At 39.6% G+C, this 21,934-nt stretch overlaps 4 protein-coding genes and 1 long non-coding RNA gene across 8 annotated transcripts in view; 2 read left to right on the plus strand and 3 right to left on the minus strand.

Moving 5' to 3' along the window:
- The window catches only part of LOC145439227 (uncharacterized), a 462,343-nt gene that overhangs the window by 232,998 nt on the left and 207,411 nt on the right, over positions 1-21,934 (minus strand). The window lies entirely within an intron of this gene.
- The window catches only part of LOC145447787 (uncharacterized), a 277,603-nt gene that overhangs the window by 36,045 nt on the left and 219,624 nt on the right, over positions 1-21,934 (minus strand). The gene's annotated exons all lie outside the window — the stretch shown is intronic.
- LOC145437364 (uncharacterized) overlaps positions 1-21,934 on the plus strand; it is a 264,350-nt gene that overhangs the window by 3,004 nt on the left and 239,412 nt on the right. The gene's annotated exons all lie outside the window — the stretch shown is intronic.
- On the minus strand, positions 6,924-10,620 carry LOC145439931 (uncharacterized). The gene is made up of 5 exons (XM_080317600.1): positions 8,760-10,620; positions 8,525-8,692; positions 8,410-8,460; positions 8,251-8,349; positions 6,924-7,396 (listed from the first exon to the last, which is right to left on the minus strand). Exons 1-5 carry the CDS (start codon positions 9,106-9,108, stop codon positions 7,191-7,193), a joined length of 873 nt encoding a protein of 290 aa, XP_080173726.1. The 5' UTR covers positions 9,109-10,620; the 3' UTR covers positions 6,924-7,190.
- Positions 16,090-20,504, plus strand: LOC145439941 (uncharacterized). 3 transcript variants are annotated; one of them, XM_080317618.1, is made up of 5 exons: positions 16,090-16,344; positions 18,296-18,487; positions 18,725-18,808; positions 18,882-19,019; positions 19,670-20,504. In XM_080317618.1, the coding sequence occupies exons 3-5, from the start codon at positions 18,767-18,769 to the stop codon at positions 19,979-19,981; spliced, it is 492 nt and encodes a 163-aa protein (XP_080173744.1). In that variant the 5' UTR covers positions 16,090-16,344; positions 18,296-18,487; positions 18,725-18,766; the 3' UTR covers positions 19,982-20,504. The 3 variants fall into 3 exon arrangements, with proteins under 3 accessions (XP_080173744.1, XP_080173736.1, XP_080173752.1); XM_080317610.1 differs by lacking the exon at positions 16,090-16,344 and adding an exon at positions 17,843-17,872; XM_080317626.1 differs by lacking the exon at positions 16,090-16,344 and having other exon boundaries at positions 17,963-18,487.

A 21,934-nucleotide genomic window follows, 5' to 3' on the forward strand; every position in this document is an offset into this window, starting at 1 on the left:
TATAGGAATAGTCAGAGTCTTGAATTGCTGTTTTCTGTCAAGACTGCTCCAGCTCTTCTTAAGGTGGGCAAACCATGTGTTCTCAGGTCCGGTTGTTGCTTTTCCAAATAAACATTTCCAGACGTCTTTGACTATACTAGCTCATACACATGGTGCCGACACGCATGGTAAAAAACCTTCTTTCCTAGAAGGTCCTCAAGGATCTTCGCTGCACCCTTCTTCCAGCTGCTGTTGCTTGCTGTGGTGTTAAAAACCAAAGCTGTTACAGCATCCTGTATATCCCACTTTTTAATTATGTCGAAAGTAGTTTCAGTTTGTGTCTGACCTCCCGCATTTTGTATCTTCTGAATTCCAAGTAGTTTCCCTTCCGAGTATTGAGGTTGACAAGATAGAACAATTGACAAAGCTTCATATCGATTTCCTAATCTATCCTCTGTGAGCTTTCCATCCCAATGAATGGCAACATGCTGTGGTCTATTTTCGGCAAATTTTTCCAAAATGTCCTGAGATATTTACAGGCGATTTGTTTCCCTGGCTCTCTTCGTTGAAGATCTTGACAGGGAGAACATGGCTATATCTCCTCCACAAGCCTTAATAAATGCTCCCATCAGCATCGTTGTCAGTTACTTGCAATCGATCCAGAGCTTGGGACACATGCGTATTTTTCATAATATTTTTAGCTGCCATCAGTTTAATGGATTGGGTCGAGGTGCCAAGTCCAACATCAGCATCATAGTCAGAACTTGAACTGAAACTGTCACCCTCTTTTGAAGATGACGAAGATGCTAAAACAACATAGTCACAACTTGAGCCGTGTGAAGTGTTTTCAACAGTTTAATCTGCAATGGCTGCTGTTTTCTTTTTGAGGTCTTTAGCCAGAATTTTGTCTCTTCCCAACGTTATTGACTGGCGAGATTGCCGTTGATCTTCATAAAATGCAATGTCTTCAAGCTTTCTTTCATGTGATAGATAAATTTCATTTTCTATTGTTGTTATGGCATCTCTACTTCCAATATCCCACAGCTTGTCCAAATTATCAGTGAATTTTCACCTCTTACCCTTGGGATCACTTTCCAGTAAACCAATGATGATTCTTCTTCAGATCACGCCATCTTTCGTGCAGGTTTTGAAGTGATCGCACCACATGTGATTTCTGCATTGTCGCAATTCTCGCCATTTTCCACACTGTCATTACATCATCCACCACCACATTACATAGTTCATGAGTAGAGGTTGACTGAGGACAATGCTCTTTCAGATGCAGCAAATAACTCATTACTTCTCGTATAGTATGTAATCTCGAGCCACAGATGTAATCGCAAGTATATCCGACCAAGTACTGCTCAGATTTGGATCTTGTTCTTCGCTGCGGCATGTGTGCAATCTTTCGCCGTTTTGCCTCCGCCATGACTGCACTATTGTTGCTCCAAATCATAAACTACTGCTATCGACTCTGAAGCATTCAAAGAAACCACAACGCGCTTGTACAGAACCACAACCGCTACTAACAGACTCTACCTCAGCAAAACAGACTATCAATTTAGTAAAGCGAAGCTCCCGAATTCGAGTCAGCTGTTGCAGTAATCAGTGAAGCTTAGCCGATTACCCAATCAAGAACTGTGGTTTCGTGATTGCCCGCCTCTGCTGTCGGCTGCCCGCCCACTCTTCAACAACGACTTTCAAACGCATTTAGACAAATGCTAGCGGCTTTCCTGCGAGCTTCTTTCAAGCCCATTATTATTTTTTAACAATAATCTACAGAATAAGCGATGGAGACGCAGAATTCCGAACATTTTCCAAATTTTGAACAACCCTAGTGAGTACCCAAGGCCTAGTTTTGTCTGAAATATGAAAACCGCAAATAGAATTAAAAGTACTCTAAAATCATACCCACTTAAGTAAGTAGTTAAGTAGGAATAATCTACTTGAATTACTACAACAAGTAGAAGTACTTTGTTACTGATCACCTCTGGATATATGTTGTGAGGAACTCTGGCTATGTAGCGTGGTCACTCATGTTTACCCCAACTTACCTATATACTTGGCACGGAGAAGCATACCTTATTTGAATTGTTAACTGCCAGCTTTCCAAAACCATTATTTGTAGCATGCATTGTTGATTTTCACCTCTGACAACGCCAATGCTTGAGCGTACAATTTCACTTATAAAATAGATGAAAACTTATCCGTGAAGTACTTTATACTTTCCAGAATCAAAATTTATGAAAACTTAACACCAACTACTTTCTCCCTATCAGAATACAAAGTACAACAAGCAATTAGTCTTGTAAAATAGGGTTAACATATTCTGGAATCGGGTAAAAAAGGTAAACTTTTTCCACTTCGTAGTCGGTTGACTGTAAAAAAGGTCAACTTTCGCTCAGCTCACGAAATACCCGCCTGACAGTTAGTTCAGTGTTATTTTATGGTATCTCGATCGAATTTAGCTCTGTGTTTTGAAATCGAAAGACCACCACTTGCGTAAGTACTTCAAGTATGAAAACTTTATAAACCCCATCCATCAAAAGACTGCTTTTCAGAGTACAGAACAGGTTTTGCCTACTTACATTACTAGCCCAATTGGTTTAGATTTTAAGCTACTTTCATTTCTACTCGAACAGCTCTTTCACAAATGCACGTACTTTTCACGCATTAGATTTCTAAAAGCAGAAATTCAAAAGTAGCCACCACTGATAAACTGCAAAATATCTGCATCAACATCGACTAAAAATACTTTTGAAAACTTTCTACTTGAGTACTTTCCAGGCCTTACATTTTCTACTTTGAACAGGTGTTTCAAGAGCTAACTTTAGTTGAAATTGTGTATAAATTCAAACCATTACTTCAGCTTGGACTTGATTAGCGACGCTGACAACATTAACCACTTCTGCGTATACTCCAGACCGACTCGCAATATTATGAACGCAGGTTAAGTAGAAATTGACAGCACAATTTTCAATTGAAACTTGCATCTTATTGCTATGCGTATTCCCTCGTTACTAAAAATATCGAATTCAATATCTTATGAGATTTTCGCATTTTATGCTCTGATCGATATAAGACCATATCCACTCTACTGAAATTGAAGCAACGAGTCATGACATGATGCCTTTTGAACCCCTTTTGAACCAATTGGCAACCTGCACACTACGTAACCATAATTATTATTAATTCAAGCACGCAAAAGAAGTCATTCGGTTACTTATATTTGTCAAATATTTAGGTATTCATTTTTGGATTACCAACTGTAAGATGGAGGACGTCTGAAATTACAAGCAAATCGAATAGTCGAATCGGTCAACCATGAATCGAAGTTAAATCAACAGCAAACGAGAAAGTAAATAAATAGCATAAGGAAAATATATCTGTAGCAGACCTTTTTTACTTTACACTCTGATAACTTCCGCAACACAGCCTGCGTGACACACAGTTCTTCAATCAATTCTGCAAGAAAGAGGTTGATCAAAAATTCCACTGTTGCGAGGTAACGAGCGATTTGGAAGGATAGAGTAGATTCCTGCAAAAATAAAGTGTTGCGAGTTAGGTAACAATCCACCAACAAGACGCCCTTGGATATTTGTGTGACTGGAGAATTTTATTAGCAAAATTCAATAGAAATATCAGTGACTTGCAAACAGATAAATCAAAGTCGAGACGAGAAATTACTCCAACACCTCACACCGTAAGGGTTAGAATACGATGCCTTCGAAAATTGTCAATTTGGAGCGCCGCCCAAGAAAAATCACCGTCGTCCAGAGCACTCAAACACAAACTCAATGAGAAAGCGCAACAGAATGTACAACATAGAAAATACACACTAGGATATTAACTCAATGAAAAAGCAATCAAGCAACCGAGCCAGGCAGATCGCTTTTGGCATGCGAATCGTACGATCACTCGAGGTTCGCTTTACCATAGTGACTACTACTGCCTACTACGGGTTAGGCTAAATCGTCGCGTTCTGAGAACATATCTTTTCAAACGAGTCACCTGTAATAGCGCACATGAACCACGTAACCGCTACATGCATTATATTGAAAGAAAGTTTTTCGGAAATATAATAGTCCGTCCACATCTATTTTGCGCCAAGCATGAAGAAATTCTGGACTCTGCTCCTGAATTTCTTCGTCTTGTTCTCTCTCTCTTCCTCTCTTTGTGGAGTACATAATACTTCTACTTGATAATTTGTAAATATCGAAAAGGAAGTTGGTAAATCTCAAAATACAAGTAGAGTACAAGTACAAGTAGAGTGTCGGAAATGGGATTTACTTGTATAAGTGCTACAAGTACGGGACTACTTGAGTACTTCGGAAAAGTAGAAGTAATAGGTCATTGACAAACTCTGGGTTTGAATGAACAGAATATTTAAATTCGCTTCAACTCTTAATCACCGTCATTGTATTGGTTATTTGCAGTGGCGGCTCGTGACAATATCGGGTGGTGGGGCAAGGGCCGCAAGCGACTTGTTATCAATATGACGTCACAGTAGCGTTTTTCAACGTTCATGATGGCCACATGAATTTCCCGTAAACAATGATTTTTAACGTAGGTGCCGCGAGAGGTTTGCCGGTGGCGTGACTTGAAGTGCGGTGACAAATGTTTTATTCATTGTTTTTTATTCAAATGATTATTTTACAAAATGTACGCGAACTAAGAATCGTTCCCATGCCACGAATCAATCATCAGGTTATCCTTAGTAGCATGCGTTATGATTTCGTGGTAGAGATTACGCAAGCGCCGAGTAAGACTAGACCAAAAATACACAGACCAACTACCTACAAAGAGCATTCGCATGACACCTTGTGGTGTTTTAATCGTTCCATGCTCAGCAATTCTGTAAATTGCTGCAGCGCCTCCGACCCGATTGTATATGGTAGGATTCTCGTCCCGAAAGCGAGTCAAATCGATTTGCCCTCGTTTTTCGAAGCCCGTCCGAAAGTGTTTGGTACACGATCCTGATGCGTTACGACCAGGGGATAGGCAATCAAAGCGGTGGCACCCATAAACGTAAAACATTATAAAAAGCCAGCTGTTATCCATGGAAGATTAATTACGAGTCTGCCTGCCATCATTCAAGCAGGAATCAAAGCATTGTGTTAAATTGAAATGCGAGCACATATCGCATTAAACAATTTCATGAATAAATTATTTCATCTTGATGAATTTTTCACTTTTTCTCCATAGCCATAACAAAATATATCGGTAAATTAACTGTCAGTGTGCCTCGAGTAATAAGGATGAAAACCACTCACTTTTCCTTAGCCATAGACATGGTTGAGTTACCTGGGCTCACTTGATTGAAATTATTCGGAAAGAACATGATGTGTACACTGTACAGTCGTCCGCCAACCAGCATTAATTTATGTCTTGTATAAGAGATTGCGTATGCCTAACTGGAAAGATCAACGAGTTCGGACACATACGCAATTGTTATCTCATAGATTGGACAAGGAAATGTCATATTGAATCCAAAACATCATTCTGAAGAACTACGGATAGCAGCCTCGGAAAATCGGTCCCGGTACAGCTTGGGAGATTCTGGCCTTGAGGCTGGAGACTGTCACACGACACATACGGCTTACGGTCTATAGTGTCTATGGGTGGGTTTCAAAAAGTTGTCTTAATTTAGACCTGGCTTAAGGCCAGTGAATGACTTGGCCAAGACGCCAGGCGACGGTGGTCTTAATTCGGTTGCAAATGTCAATTTGGCGCCGCGCTCGGCCAAGTCCGTTAGTTGCGAGTAATTACTGTCTACTTCGTCGCTGTAGCGAGTTCAACACGGAACCGAGGCCAGATTGTTATTGTTTTGAGTTGCTCGTGGATGAATGAAAGGAGATCAGTGGAGGATTATGGAATTGCTGGAGTTGTTGGAATTTACTGACGATGATGATGAACAGTACAGACTGCCAAGAAAGTATCTCGCAGATGTTCAGAACCCCTTCGAAAGGTATTCGAACAACGAGTTCAGACTGCGATTCCGGTTTTCAAAAGACGCAACTCACTATCTTTTTGGGCTGTTGAAAGATGATGAAGAATTGACCTGCAGAGATCATGCTCTTCCGCCAATACTACAACTAACTTGCGCCTTACGGTTTTTCGCGGATGGCCATTTTCAACAGACTGATGGTGACCTAGCTGGTATAAGCAAAGTAACTGCTCACAGAAGCATTCACAAAATTTCCCGTGCCATATGCCGCAAGAAGCTCCTGTTTTTGAATTTTCCTAATGACCTCGATAAAGTAAAGCATGAATTTTATGACATTGCAGGCTTCCCAAACGTTGTTGGAGCAATCGATTGTACTCATCTACCCATAATATCCCATGGCGGTGATAATGCAGAGGTGTTCCGGAACAGAAAAGGTTATTTTTCATTGAACGTTCAAATGATATGTGATGCACAGCGAGTCGTAACAAACATTGTCACACGTTGGTATGGATCTTGTCACGATTCAAGAATCTTTGACAATTCGGTGATCCGTGATCGATTCGAAGATAATCAAATCGATGGATATTTGCTTGGGGATAATGGATATCCACTGAGGAGCTACTTACTTACACCACTATTATCACCAAGAACATCGGCCGAAAAAAAGTATAATCACGCTCATATTGTAACCCGCTCTCGCATAGAGCAGTGCTTTGGCATGCTGAAAAAAAGATTTTTCGCCTTAGCTATACCGATGAGGACCAAGCTCAGCAATTCCACGAATATCGTCGTGGCCATAACCTGCCTTCATAATCTGGCAATTCGGACACGACAGATGACTGATGAAACGGAAGTTGATGACGTATTCGAACCAGATGCTTCAGACCACCCTCATGTCGCATCGACTCCTTCTGGACAATCCGAGCGACAAAGCATAATTTTGAGATACTTTTTAAACTAATCCATGAATATTCTTTTTCTACACATTCCATTTCAATTACAAAGAAACAAACATGAGCTTCATTGCGTGTGTCATGTAAAAATGAAAATTCGCATAGCGGCTGATAGTAAGTTTAACACAGTATAGCAGGATAGCATAAGCGCCTAAGCGGTGTAGAAAAACGGTGGAAGCAATTTTATAAATTGCAATACAGGATAGCATGAGCAGTGTGGAAAACCTCGGCAAGAAAAGAATGGCGTGTCAACGAAATTGAACGAAGTATACAGAAAATTGGTTCAGACACTGGATTCAGTGAGCAAAAATTCACTGATACTTTTTGTCCAGCATCTCGGACTTTTTTTTATAATGATTCACTTTGAGATCATGCTCAATTTGTCTCATTCTCGTCTCCGTAACTCTCATTTCCAAATCCTTTTCCAGGAGTATTTTTTTAGCCTTGCTCTCCTCCAATTTAGCGTTTAGTACATCCAACCTCATTTCTTCATAGGTGGCCTTAGGCTTAGAGCGAGCTGTTTGGAAAGATGAAAATGATAAATACCATGAGTTTTAAAAAAATGTTGATATTTATATTGCTGCAATATGTCCAAAATTCCGCAGTTGATTGCAGGGGTCGGCAACCTCTGGTCCGTAGACCAGCACTTTTCAAGTCCGTTCCTGGTCTGCGAAAAGTTATTTTATCATGCTTTGGCAAGTAAAGCGGGTTTTCATAATTATAGTGGTCAAGATCCCTGATGCTTATTTGGAAAAATTCAAGTGAATCGAAACTTAATTGTAACTGGTTGCATAAGCATAGGGATGTTAACACAGTTTCGTACGTCTGAAACATGGATATCCAGAGTTCTGAATATTCCTGGTACACGGACTGAGTAGCCATCATTTTTGAATCCACGTTATACCCTGATCAATGACCAATGACCATGGTAACATAACATGAAAGTTACTTCTGATATGGCCGCATTTCAATTTCTCGTGTAGTCTATAGCCGTATTCCAGGACCTAGACGTAATGAACAAAATGGACGTCAAATACACATGTTTATCTGTCCGTGTCCATTTCCGGTGAACTGCGTACTAATCTATTTCTGCATTATTCTAATCTATTCTGAATTATTTTCCTCTGCTGCTCGCATCTGTAGGCTACTATTCTGGGGATCAGATTGCACAATTCAATTACTATATTGTAGTTGAAAAATGAAGCCGAATTGAAAATTTCAAGAATAATTAAATTCTCTCAATTCCGAAATTCAATTTGCATGTTGACGGCCGCAAGCACATACTAATTGAATTACGTGTCGTCGGCCGCACAAATGTCCGGCCATCCCAGAAATAGACAATGGTTAAATCAGAAATGAATGCGAATTTACCTTGATTTGGTAGTGGATTGTTCATGACGGAGCAAGTAGAAGTAGAAGTTGAAGTTCCAACTGCAACCCCAGACGTTGACAGATCAGGTGTACTAGGATCTATCAGAAAATATCCAGTAAATTCTCAAGCAGTGAATAGAAATTGTATTGTATACTAACGGTTCAGTGTCGGAACGGAAAAAAGTTCGACCATAGAAGTTTCAGAAGAACCTAAAGATAAATCGTATTAGATCATGTTATCACCATTCAAGTGTATATACAGATATATATAGACCTATTTCAGAGCATGGCAGTTCTATGCCTGCTACATTTTCTGTGGTGCTGAAAGATGGCGCCTCCATTTGTGTTTCGCAGCCTGCATATGACTCTTGTTGCACTTGTACTGATATTGAATCATCATCAAATTGACTGGGGATGCTACTTATTTGACTTGGTATCAAACCTGTGAAAAACAATCCTGAATTATTATGTAGTCTACACAAGGAATGATGGGTTACTGCAGCACCTACTTTTGATCTTGGCATAGATCATGTCTGATGCAGTTGGTTGAAGGTCAGGTATTCCACCACCAGTTTTTCTTTGCTCCCGTACTCGTTGCGCCTCATGCTTTTTACAATCGCTCTTCAAATTTTTCCAGAGTTTTTTAAACTTGTCCTCATTTCTCTCCACTTGTGCAATTCCTGATGAATTGAATTCACTGACAAGTTTGCGCCAGGCCGCTTCTTTATTCTTTCTAAAATCCTTATCGCTCTGTCCACTAGTTTTGCTGGTAATCAAAACGGGGTATTTTCCAATTAAGTCGATAAATCCATTTCTTTCAGCTGTGCTGAAATTCGGAGCGCGTGCAGTGCCAGCCATTGCTTGTTCAGGATAATAAATTTTGAGTGGTGATAGCCAAAGAGTCAACTAGACCAAATTGAGTATGAGCACAATGCTGGTAAAAACAATACCTACGTCATCAGCAATATTTAATAAAGTCAAAAATATACATATTGATGAAAGTTCCATATAGTCAGCACTATTGCTGAAAGTAACAGCGGTTGAACATATTTACGACAACGCTCATATGGGTGGGACGAAAATGGAAATCAAGATAAAAAACCATGCAATCTGGCAAAATTGCGTGCAACGTTGATTAGGCCATACTGTACCAAATACGTACGATACATATTTTCATTTTTCTAATGACGCGTCATGCGTTCACTTTTTGGCTATGACCCCAGCAAAGGCAAACTGTCAAAACACCGACATGCTTAAGAGGTAACCAAGAAATTCTGAAGAGTCAGAAAACTGCAATGACAAGGTGACAGCAAGATGCAGACAAGACGTCACAACCTAATCTCGGTGCTTCTTCGATACATGTGCCATATTAATCGATGTTCCCCATGACCACTCATCAGCATCATTACCTTAACGGATTCGCATCGCTGACTATTGTTTACCCACATAGGCAGGGGAGATAGCGTAGTGGTAACGATAAGCGTCCACCAATCTGACGGACCCGGTTCGATTCCTGTCGGAGGTTTATCCGTTCTTACGGCAACAAAGAGGTCGCGGCTTCAAAAAGATCAACATCGAAAAGAACTGTGACATCGGGTACTCTAGGCCGAGGTGGATGTTAGAGTAGAGGATCGCTACTGATGCGTGTCGTTCGACATCCTCCTATCTGTTCATAGCATTGTGTCTTATTGCATTGTACATTGTTTGTGACTTGTTCAGATGAAAAATATAACCCAACGATATTAATATATATTATTATTCACAATAGAAATAGTCCAACGGTAGGGCACATCTTTACGCCTTGCCTGAAATATCACATCCCCTCTCTCGTAACCAGAGTCATATCATATTCGTAACTGAATCGATTGGGGCCAGCGATCGCGGGTTATAGTGGTCATGGGGAACATTGCTTGATACTATATGGTGCGGGTATGGAAGAAGTGCTGACGTGTCCTGTGTGCCTCAGGGCTCTGGCTATCCATTTGACCTGAAATCCGTTCAGTATACGAACACCCCTGCAGCATTCCCCTGTAAATCCCACTATATAACGGTATGACATCAACTTGTCACGTTTGTGATAAAAACATTGTTCCAAACTGCCTGAAAGCAATATACAATGATCTAATCTGATTTGCCAAGCTATACATCAGAAAAACGGCCAGTATCCTTCAACAACCAGCACAACAGTTACCAGCACTGGTGACTTCAGCCTACCCCCTAGCTGGCTTGGATATCTGTCTTAACTAAGCGCACGCTGGAGGGGAAATCCCCTCAAGTCACACTTTTGAAACCGACTTCAGCCTGAGGGGTGTAGCTTAAGCCCGACGACGGGATTAAGTTGACTATTTGAAACCCACCCTATATGTCTGCTGCAAAATGGCCTTCGGAAAATATATTACCGAATAAATACGTGGATGAAAGCCGAAAACTTGGTACACTGTTACATGAAATCATCGAGAAGTATAGCCTCATTACCGTTTTCGGTATGGTACACTGTCAAAATTAATACGAACAGATCAACGCCGAATTTTGCGTAATATTTACTGAGGAATCGGCTGATCAAGCGATCAGCTGTTAGCCACCATCGAAAACGAAACAGCTATCGCGCTTGACAGGGGTTGTAATTGTGAGCAAATGGCCCGAAGGCCACCATTCCACGGTGAAATTGACATTGGAGAATATAAAATAAAACTAAATATTTGAATGCAAACCGAGGATGTTAGTAAACTGTTTCATGATATCATCATCTCATCACCTATCTCAGTATGGAACACAGATACACCGGCTTTTGCGTGAAATCCGCAATGCGTTAGGTAGGCCAAGTGTCAGATCAGCGCACATCTCTACCATACTCGAACTTAATAACGAAATTGCTGCCCTAATCATTGAGTGTCAACCTTGAGACTTGGCACAGCGTTCGATACTAAAATCAAGACATACCATGTAAAAGTTCATGACGGATCTAGCTAAGGAGCATCGTTAAAATCAATGGAGACCAATACCGGCTTTGCGTGAAATATGTTTGCGATACATGACCGATCAGCACACACTCAACTTCGGAAACGGAATTACTACCCCAAACTTTGAGTAGAAACCCTGAAACTTAGGACAGTGTTAAATACCACCATCACGACATGACATACCAAGTTTCAAGAATTATCATGGTGTGAAACACCATCAAAATCGACCTGTACCAGCAACGGTCGACTCAACGCATATCACGGTATCCGAGTTCAGATATAGATACGATTGTTACATCACACCTTAGGGGCGAGTAGGCATATTTGCCCCGGTTGCTCGGCCATTTTACGAATAGGAGAGAGTAAATCACCGTTTCTTTATTGTGCGCGGCTTTGAGAGAATAGATAGTGAAAGCTTGTTATGAGCGCTACCGGGGCAAGCCCCGGCTAGGCATTCACAAAGCGAAAACACAGAAGAGAATTCGATTTTCGCAGAGACTTCGCTATGTATGGGCGTTTGCAAGCGAAAGCACAAGAAAAACGCGGGTTTCGCTGTGATCTCGATATATATTGAGCGCTGTGCGTCTATAAATGGATTGTTATTCAACAGAATTTTAGGTGGGGCAATGCCCCAGTTGCCCTATAGGACGAGCCGCCACTGGTTATTTGAATTGTCCAAAGTTGAATAACGTTCGATTCAAGGCTATTTGATTTAAGTAAACCAAGCAATTCGATTCCAAATCGCATCTCTTACAACGTTGTTTTAATATATCGAAGCAGAACTTTGTCCAGAATATATGTTGAATTCCCCCCTCCCCCCCCACACACACAATGATTCAGGAGCTCTTCAATTATTCAGTACCAGACTATTTTAAAAAGTTGTCTTGCTTGTTCAAAACAACAGATGGCAAAAAAAGCATCCATCGATTTAAAATGATCTAAAATCCCGAAGGGAATTGAAAATTAAAGTACAGTGACAACAAAAAATTTTTAAGTTCAGCAGGCAAAAAAAAAGACTTATGAAATTATCACAAGCTGTAACCTTACTATTCCCTACAAAATTATCGCATTTTCAAAACGCTCATAATTACATCATGAGCTACAGCTTGGACTCGTTATCAAAGTTTAATCTTCTTGATATCAAACCTTGACGTTGAAGTGCCCTTTAATTGTAACCGTGCCAAAATACATGCGACTTCCACTTATCTTGATGACATCTTCTTCGTTCTTCAATTCAACCCATTCTTTTCCTACACTCAGCTTGACAACCTGAATATTGTTCAGATTTGAAACGCGAGATCGTGCATTTTATCGATCATCCACCAAATATCGTGACATCGTATCGTAGATACAATGACGACCGAAGCATCACAGAACATGATATTTTAACGTCATCGACACGGGTCACTGAATTTACCGGCGTTTTTGTCAGTGGTGCCATTTTGGGACATTTGCGACTCGATATCTCCGCAAACACTCGTTTATATCAGGCATGACCTATATTGACGACATCAGGGAAAAAAACCTACGAATCGAGACAAAGACATTTTGGTCAATCTGGCTGATCTTTAAAGCAAATCGTTAGCACCCAAAACCGTATTACAGTTTTAACACGGATTCACGAGTGAATTTCGTCTTTTGATCCGAGCGCGAAATTGGACAGTCTCCTAGCGTGAGCATGTAAATCTGAATTACTTCATGGACTTCATATTGACTCCTATATTACAAGGCAAACAGAACGCTGCATTCCACAACGCTGTTATGTTCAGTAAAAACTTTTAGATGCACACTTTGTTGAAAAGGACTGGTAATTATCTGTTGCGTACCGACAATGTCTACATGCACACTCCAGAATTGTGACGATGCTAGCAATGTTACTTGTTACTCACGCAGTGCATTTTTTAGCGGCACACGACGTGTGATTGCGTAAATGGGACATAATTTGTCAAAATATGGATGCACAACTTGATCGCCGCCAGACTGACGGGTATCGATCACACCAATACCAAATTTCATTACATTGCATTCATTTCATTCATTCTCAATTCAGTAAAAAGCGGATTATTGTTCACGAGGTCGTGGCATTAGCTCTGTGCTCTTATTGCTGCCACTACGCTACATAATTCCCCATTTCACCAAATTCGATTACATAGCTCGATATTAATGACACAGTGCGGATATTAAAACATCATATCAGTGGGTAAATACTGTACGGCTTAGTGATGAAAGCAGAGTGGGACTGTTAAAAAATATTCTTCAGAATTCACTGTCTATGTGATAAAATTGTTAGGTTGGTTGAAACAACGCTGTAAACCAAATTTGGCTTCACGACAAACTAATTTAATTTCAAAAAAATTCAAAGTTTTTCTTTCAACCCCATAAAATTGTTAGGCAGTCAGTAGTGATGATGCATACCAAATTTGGCTCAATTCCAACCGCTAGGAGCGAAGTTATTGCCGTGGTAAAATTTCCAATTCCATGATTTTATAGGAAATAATTATAGCTTTCAATACAACATCCATTGTAGTACAATATTTAAACTCAAATACTTTTCGGCACAGTAAAGGGAATTAAATGGATTTAGAAGCAAAACCAAATCCGTTCAACTCCCTTCAGTGTGCCGTTAACTCTTGAAAGAGGCAACAAAAAAGTCTTCGAGTTTAATAAATATTCTACTACAATGGATTTTGTATTGAAAGGTATATTCAAGTTCTGTACCACGAATCAGCTATTTCAACAAATTATTACCGTAAAATTATTTTATTCGAGTCCAAATTTTTTCTACCGCAATAACTTCGCTTCTAATTGTTGGGGGAATTGAGCCACATTTAGTTTGCATCGTCTCTAGTGACAGCACAACAATTTTACGTTGTTGAAAGAAAAATTTTAAAATTGTAACTTTTAATTATAAATCCAAAATTTTTTACTGCAAGAGAATCGCATCTACTGGTTAAAATTGACCCAAAGTTGGCCTGCAGTGTTGTTTTCGTCAACCTGACAATTTTATAACATAGCCGAATAAACCAATCACATGCGATTGTCACGTCACAAGTCTCCGCATACCCACATAAAATTATAGTGGCTTGTTAGTACACAACTAAATAATCATAGAACCGATCTCACTTCCCAACCCAATTTTCCAGATAGCGATTCAATCCGACGATGCCCGAAAAGTGAACGCAGTGCTGTTGCTGAGAACTTATTGGCGAGCAAATCCACTTCCTTCACCTGGAATGATGAATGAAATATGAATACAATGTCTGCCAATATCATGTCAAACTATAAAAGCTTTGCACAGACTTAATCAGGGCATATTTCGCAAGCTGAGTATGTTCAACATCATTGCGATCCCCATAATAAAGGCAAACGACCCTAGGTTTAGAGCCACGGTCATTTACTAATCCATTCAAACGGCTTCAATCAATTCTAGGAATACACCGTACTCTATAATTGAGATTACGATTTGATTTCAGTGAATGATGGCTAATTTTATTCACTTTCGATTTCATTTTTGCGAGCGAGGCGGCCACAGTAGGATCAACTGTAATTTGTAATTAAGCTGCATGTAATTAATTATATTTTTCATAATATTTTAATTGTCATTGAAGCATTTCTATTCTGTGTAATTGATACAAATTTGATAAAAATTTTACTAAATGCAATTTCAAATGCATTGTTATTGACACCTGACAATCACAACATAAAATAATTAGTACATTAACATGGGTGTTCTATGCGTACCTCGTTAACTATTTCAGGCATACTAAACTGTTTCCCATAGGCCAACTTCAGCTCCAACAGAAAACTTGGTGAATTACAATATAGGCTATCGAACAAAATCTTACTATTTCATAAATGGACGAAAAGCAAATAAACTCTTCTGTAACCTGTGCTGAATCATTTCCTACACTACGGTCGGTGTTTTATTATAATCTCTTTCCAGTACTGAGGCTTGCTGCAGCAATTGCAAAAAGAAATTCAAATTTTCAACCAAGACTTCATCACACTAGATCACACATTTGTAGAGATGTTAGTTAGGTTATCCCAGTCTTACCTCCTATCTTAGATTAATTTACTGGGGCCAGAACCTTTCCGCACCCTAATGTTCATCAAATGCAGTCGAACAGTTTTGAGCAAGTGAAAATGTAACTGCGAACCAAAATTTGGTAATTGGTAGTTATCAGGAGCTTCTTTACTTTTGCATTTATTTTAATTTTACACACCTTATCGGTATCATCCTTATTGCCTTACCAATTACATTTCATTCACCTTACTCAGCTCTGAGTATTCATTTGAGTACATTTAATTGACTGTCTTGTATCCTATTCGCTATTAGTCGTTGCCAGTCGCTCGAACTTTTGATTGTTAGTAGTTGCTTATAAAAATTTTATTTTTTAATATTTTTCAGAGCTTATGATTAGGAATAGTTCGAATACGTTCAAATTTGTTTTTTTCTAATTAAAGGGGAAACTACGTACTGTAGTACGAGTCATGAATGAAACATGAATAGCTTGAGATTGTTGCTAAATACGTCGCTACAGTTGTCAAAGAGCACTTATCTAGCGAATCGATCAGACTTTTACCAGTAATTGTAATTATAATTGTACTTACTTACATGTTTAACAGTAATTGTAATTGTAGTCAGGGTTCTAAAGACTCGAGTCAGGATTTCCTGATGACTCGACTTGACTCGAGTCATTTTCGCAAAATTCCGAAATTATTCGACTCAACTCGAGTCAATCTGTGTATTGACTCGACTTGGACTCGAGTCATTACGCATGACTCGAACCAAGTCATATGACTCGAGACTCAGACGGCCAAGATCGGCATTTCATTGTAATTTCAAAGAATAGTAAAGTGACTACACTACACTGTCAATTTGAGATCCCAGAATCGCGAAATTATCCGCTTGAGGCATCACAAAGGAGAGCTTTCAGCGCATGGCCGCGAAAAAAGCTAGGCGCTATAGAGAAAATTTCTCTTTTTTTCCGCTTTGCGTAAGTTCTGTGTTGCCCGTCTCGCCCTTTTGCGATTCAACGTGCTGGGAACATGACAGGAACTGATTTTGCTGGAGATTTCAAAACTTTCTTGGTGAGTAACGGTGTTGCATCGCGCCATATCAAGAAATTGGAAGGTAGGTAAATAGCTTCAGCATTAATGTACCCTGTTATATAGATATCTGATATAGAGTACGATCCTAATCTGTATATAGCTCACGCATAGCTTAAGAAATATGCCAGGCTGTTATAACAGCTATAGCTATAGCTCTCCGCTTTGAACTTGGAACATTGCGTAACTAGCGATTAGGGCTGGGCACAATGCTTATAGTACGCGGATTTTGAATGAGTATCAATTAACTCTTTCGACGCCGCGTATCCCCATATGTTCGCTAGAGATTGTCTTCAAAACGCCGCGTATCCCCATATGTTCGCTAAGTCGAGAGAGCGTATTTTTGTCTCGAAAATCTGACATGCCGTTTTGCGTCCATGGCAGTCGGGGCATTGTGCGGTAATGAATTCAAAATTCAAGACTTGCTACTAAGAAACAATTTTGCTAGATTACCTGTTCGGAATAGTAACTTTATTTGATATATATTTCCACGACGGTAATGATTTTCAACAGATGCCAATACCTAAAGACATTTTACATCATTATCATCAATCTTTAGCGACACATCGCGCGTTAAGTTAATATACGGATCTACTGAAGCCACCAAGTCAGTACATGTACTGCGACAACACAGACTTCACACCAATATATACGTATTTATTCATGTTTTTCAAACGTAAAATTCCATCATGAGATGACGAGGACTCAACAGAGACAAATAATGATGTTTTTGTGCAGATCGTTGCTTGTAATCGTACACAAATGGGCTCCGTCGGTATGTAACTGCGCCTGAAAAACAAACTTGAGTACCGGTACTAGCAGAAGTCAAATTGTCGAGCCATTATTGCGGATTTGACGTCACAATGATAACCGTGAAGCATCGACGGCCGAGGATCATGTCGGCAGCAGTATTTCACGACGGTTCTAAACCTCCGCATTGCCAGTGAAAAGGAATTAACGATTTAAGGATAATATATTATCAATATATAATATAATAAGAATATTCTGTGAAATTTACAACGTCACAGCTAATCTATAAGTACCATAGAAACACCAACAAAATCCATACCTTGGCAGCAGCGCGCCTGAAATCAGCCAAACTTCAGTTCGTACCGAAGCCTGTCCTAGCAACACGACAGGATCAATCAAGGCACGTTACGCATCATTAGATAGATATCGTTCACGACTACAATACGGACGTAGGTACGTCTCGGTAACTAAGGTAGCGACGAAGTTACGATCGGTTGAAATTAGGATTATTTGGTGAAAATCGCGGCGTTTTGAAGACAATCGTCAAATTTAGCTCGGCGTCGAAAGAGTTGAACTGATTTAAGTGTATAGTGGTAAAAGACGATATTTCGAAGTATGAGACGCTCTTTCGCCATGAGTATCAATTTTTCAACGGGAATTGAAGTTGTGATACTTATTTCTACTGTGTTAGCATTGATTGGCCGTATTGATGCGTACCAAACATAGTAAAAAGCTTTGAATCTTGTCAATTTACATTCTGTTATGTTGTCATAATGCTTCCTTTAAAAACGCTTCCGTGTCAGGTAAATTACTAAATAGTATGTAATGTGTGTATAGAAGTACATAGTTTGTACTGTGAGTATATAGAAGTAGTCCTGTGACGTGCGCCGGTTTAATTACAACGTAGTTTGTACTGTGAGTATATAGAAGTAGTCCGGTTATTTGCGCCAGTTAAATTACAACGTAGTTTGTACTTTGAGTATATAGAAGTAGTCCGGTGATTTGCGCCAGTTTAATTACAACGTAGTTTGTACTGTGATTATATAGAAGTAGTCCGGTGATGTGCGCCGGTTCAATTACAGCGTAGTTTGTACTTTGGGAATAGAAGTAGACCTGCATTGTTCATGGGCATAAGAGCGTTGTGGGTAGGAAATTAGACCAGACCCTGTTTGCGGTAGCACCAAGACATTTGAGTATTGTGTCCCTACTAATATTTACACATTCAGGTGGATTCAAGTTGACTGTTAAAGAAGCGACTCGTCAGCTGCAAAAGGAATTCGACAACGAGGACTGCAACTGGCAGAAAATCGTGACTCTTTTCAAACAATTGTACGGACACCGGCGTGCTCAGCTAACGAAGAAAGGGATCCCTCAATGAAATTCTGCAAACGTTCCCTTCCTTGGGTGATATCAGACTGGTGAGTGAACGCATGAATGATTTATCATTAGGCCTCTGCGATATCGAGTTCGGGTCAGTGTATTGACTCTGAATTGAGTATTAGGGTCGAGACTAGTATTCCTGTATTCCTGTATTCACTCATTCTGATGTCAGCAACATGAATGATGTGGGGTAGGAATTATGTGCCTTTTATACGCCCACAAAGAATAAAGTGCCCGTTCTTGATATAATACTCGAAAAACTCGTATTTTTACAGGTCAGGGAAGATTTCTGGAAGTTGATCGCACCAATTGATGAGATGAGAACTAATTACACAAAAATGATGCATACATTGGATAGGGTAAATTGGGATTTGCAAAGCTATTATGATTTAGAACTGATTGATAATAACTTCTCGATTTTTTGTTTTTCAGTTCAGTGTGAATGATCAACTGAAAAATCTGCTGAAAGTACAATCGCAACTCGCCGATGGCAGAGTAAAGTGGAAGAAGACAGACGCCAGCCTGAACTCTAAGAAGAAGTCCACAGTATCTGCATTGTCAGTGGAACAGGTACTTGATTATAACCAAGTTTATATAATGATGTCAATCACTGATACATGCAGCTGACTGTGCGGCAGTGGTGAGCGAGATAGTGTAATGGTAATGCGTCCGGCTTCTCGATCGGTAGGTCATGGGTTTGATCCCCGGCCGGGTCATACCAAAGACTTGAAAATTGGTATCCGCAGCTATCCTGCTAGGCGCTCAGCAATCACGAATAGCATGGAGGAGAAAACAAACGGGGGTGCAGACTAGATGACCTCGCGGTCGTATCGCAACTCCGTCGTCTAAGCATCTCGATGGTGCAGGCGAAAAAGAATACCATATCTCTCTCTCTTAAACTGAGGGGCAAGAAAGCATATGAAGGGGGGTGGAAAGCAGTGGTCAACAACAAAAAGTTTTGTCGCTTCCCGCCATTTACGTAAAATTCATAGTTATTGTTCTGTGTATACTCCGAATTTTGTACTTGAGAATTTTCTCATTACCAGTCATAACGTTCCATGCAATCAACTTTTGTGACATGACGATAAGGGGGCGTGAAATTTTACACTTATTGTGTGGCGTGTCTAAATAACTTGGTGAATTACTGGTGTAGAGATGTTACCCCTGTTGTTGACAGTCGTATGCATTGTTTGAATTTTTTTTAAATATTTCAATTTCAGGCTCAAGATACTCAAATCCACTGCAAAAGATCACAACCTCCGCATTTGATTGTCGCAAAGCACGAGAGTGGGAAGATCCAGGGCTGGATTCTGGCTGATGGCCACAGAACTTCGTGTCAAGAATATGATACGGTCTTCGATATGCTGATTAATATCATGGCATGCTATTATGCCTGGGACCTATCGTATCCGATAGATTTTCAGCTTCTGGCTTTCGTCCAGCATGTCGTAATAGGTGACAAAAGTGCTCAATATGTGTCTACCAAATTGGCCGATTTCTTTCTAAGATTTCAACAATATGCTCCAGAATAAGACTTTCTAAGAACGGATTTCTCACTACATTCGTTTTTTGAGTAGTACTTCACAAGTACTACAAGTTCGTTACATGGTACAAATCCTGTATAAGGTCAATTTTCTCACTACATTTGTTTAGTGAATTATACTTTCAATTAAGTAGCATAATAACAAATTCTGTAATAAGTTCAAGTAATTTTTACAAGCTGGGCTTAGCATGTGGTTTATTTCAATGCGGGTACTCACTACATTTGTTTAGTGAGTTGTACTTTCGATTAGGTAGCATAATAACAAATTCTGTCAATTAAGTAGCATAATAACAAATTCTGTAATAAGTTCAAGTAATTTTTCCAAGCTGGGCTTAGAATGTGGTTTATTTCCATGCGGGTAGGGCTGCGATATTCTAATTAAAAATTTCCGGCTACGATTTATGCTGCATGTCCTATTTCTTGCCTTCAATTTATTTTAGTGCAGTATGTTCATTTGCATACACGTTCATTTTTCCGTTTATAAGAAAATGTCCCATGCGGGATTCAAACAATTTTAATGTCGAGTACACCAGGCGATTTTAGCGTTATTGAGAGGACAGAACATAGGTCGACATGTACGCCAGATTATTTAGTATTCTATATCAGGCCGCCGTGAGGTATCACCTAGATCGGAAACACCTAAATACGGAAACACCTAAATATAAAGCACAATCGGCATCATCTGGGACATTTTACGTGGGATCTTTTTTGACGAAAAAAGTGTTGTCTTTTCTGATTTCAACGACATGAAAAAAATTACAGTGTATTGGGATTTCGTTTATTGGTACTGGTACTTGAAGATGCGACCAAAAACTGCTACAAGTGCGGAAAATTATTAAATTATGAATGCGAACCATTCGATATCAACAAACTGGGTTATAATAAGTGGGTTACCATCTTACCAATACTCTAACTGGAAACTGAGCCGTCAACACAATGACTTGAAGTCGAATCAAAACTATGAAAATGAGATTAACTTGCTACTCGGAGCCTTCGTGACTAGGTTACAACCATGATTGTAGTAGTCATTTGATATATTTAGCATAGAGTAATTTTAAGCATAATGTAATTAAACACGACTCCGACTCCATTGCGAGGAAATTAGCCAAACTCCGACTCCAACTTCACAGCCCTGGTTACAACCCTGTAATAATCCCGACTCAAATAACCCTGTCATAATCCCGACTCAAATTATCCCGTGATCCATGTTATATCGACTTTATTTTGATTATAGACAATAGCATACAACGAACGTAGTAGGCTAACCACACGATGAACAGATGAACACTAAACAGCCCTCAAAGTAAACGCAATTTATGTACATCCCATGGCTTTAGTACGCATTGAAATGTTGAATTACAAATTCCAAGCAACTTTTCGCCGTCCGAATATTTCACCCGCGACACGTCAAATACCAAGGTCTGTTCTAAGATAATCTACGAGCTTTGGGGGAACCCGTAATTTTCAGTCAGTCACTACAACCAAACCAACCACATTACACAATCAGCACACATATATTACATTACTTACATTGTGCGTCCGGTTAATTGTGTTTTAGCTAGTTGCGGATTTTTGAAGGTCATTAGTTCTCGTTGCGGTTGTATTTAAAACAAACGGTGTTTTAAGAAACATTGTCTAAAACATGTTTTAAACAGTGTTGTCAACAGAAGTCGTTAGAAATAAAATTGTCTAAAGTTATGCCATAGGTGCGTAAATACTTTCCAAAAAACATTGTATGAGCCAAGAACAATTACGACCCAATATAGCCGACGTATATCGATATTGGGTGGTTGGAACTCTAGAAATAGGCGGTTCAACAGTAATAGTAGGCTACATATATTTCGTCAAAGGAACTATATTCATCCTGTATTTTCAATTGTGGATGCCAATCCATTATGTCGTCACAATTGAATATTCGTGAAGTTGTGACTTGAAAAAAAAT

The sequence above is a fragment of the Botryllus schlosseri genome, chromosome 1 (genome assembly GCF_051294905.1).
Source record: "Botryllus schlosseri isolate E-star chromosome 1, Bs_hap1, whole genome shotgun sequence".
Lineage (NCBI taxonomy): Eukaryota > Metazoa > Chordata > Ascidiacea > Stolidobranchia > Styelidae > Botryllus > Botryllus schlosseri.

Coding starts and splice junctions, on each gene's coding strand:
- LOC145439931 (XM_080317600.1), bottom strand. CDS start 9,108: ATGGCTGGCACTGCACGCGCTCCGAATTTCAGCACAGCTGAAAGAAAT. Junction 8,461..8,524: donor ACTGCCATGCTCTGAAATAG/GTCTATATATAT, acceptor ATTTATCTTTAG/GTTCTTCTGAAACTTCTATG. Junction 8,350..8,409: donor TTCCGTTCCGACACTGAACC/GTTAGTATACAA, acceptor ATTTTCTGATAG/ATCCTAGTACACCTGATCTG.
- LOC145439941 (XM_080317618.1), top strand. CDS start 18,767: ATGAGAACTAATTACACAAAAATGATGCATACATTGGATAGG. Junction 18,809..18,881: donor TGATGCATACATTGGATAGG/GTAAATTGGGAT, acceptor TTTGTTTTTCAG/TTCAGTGTGAATGATCAACT. Junction 19,020..19,669: donor CTGCATTGTCAGTGGAACAG/GTACTTGATTAT, acceptor TTTCAATTTCAG/GCTCAAGATACTCAAATCCA.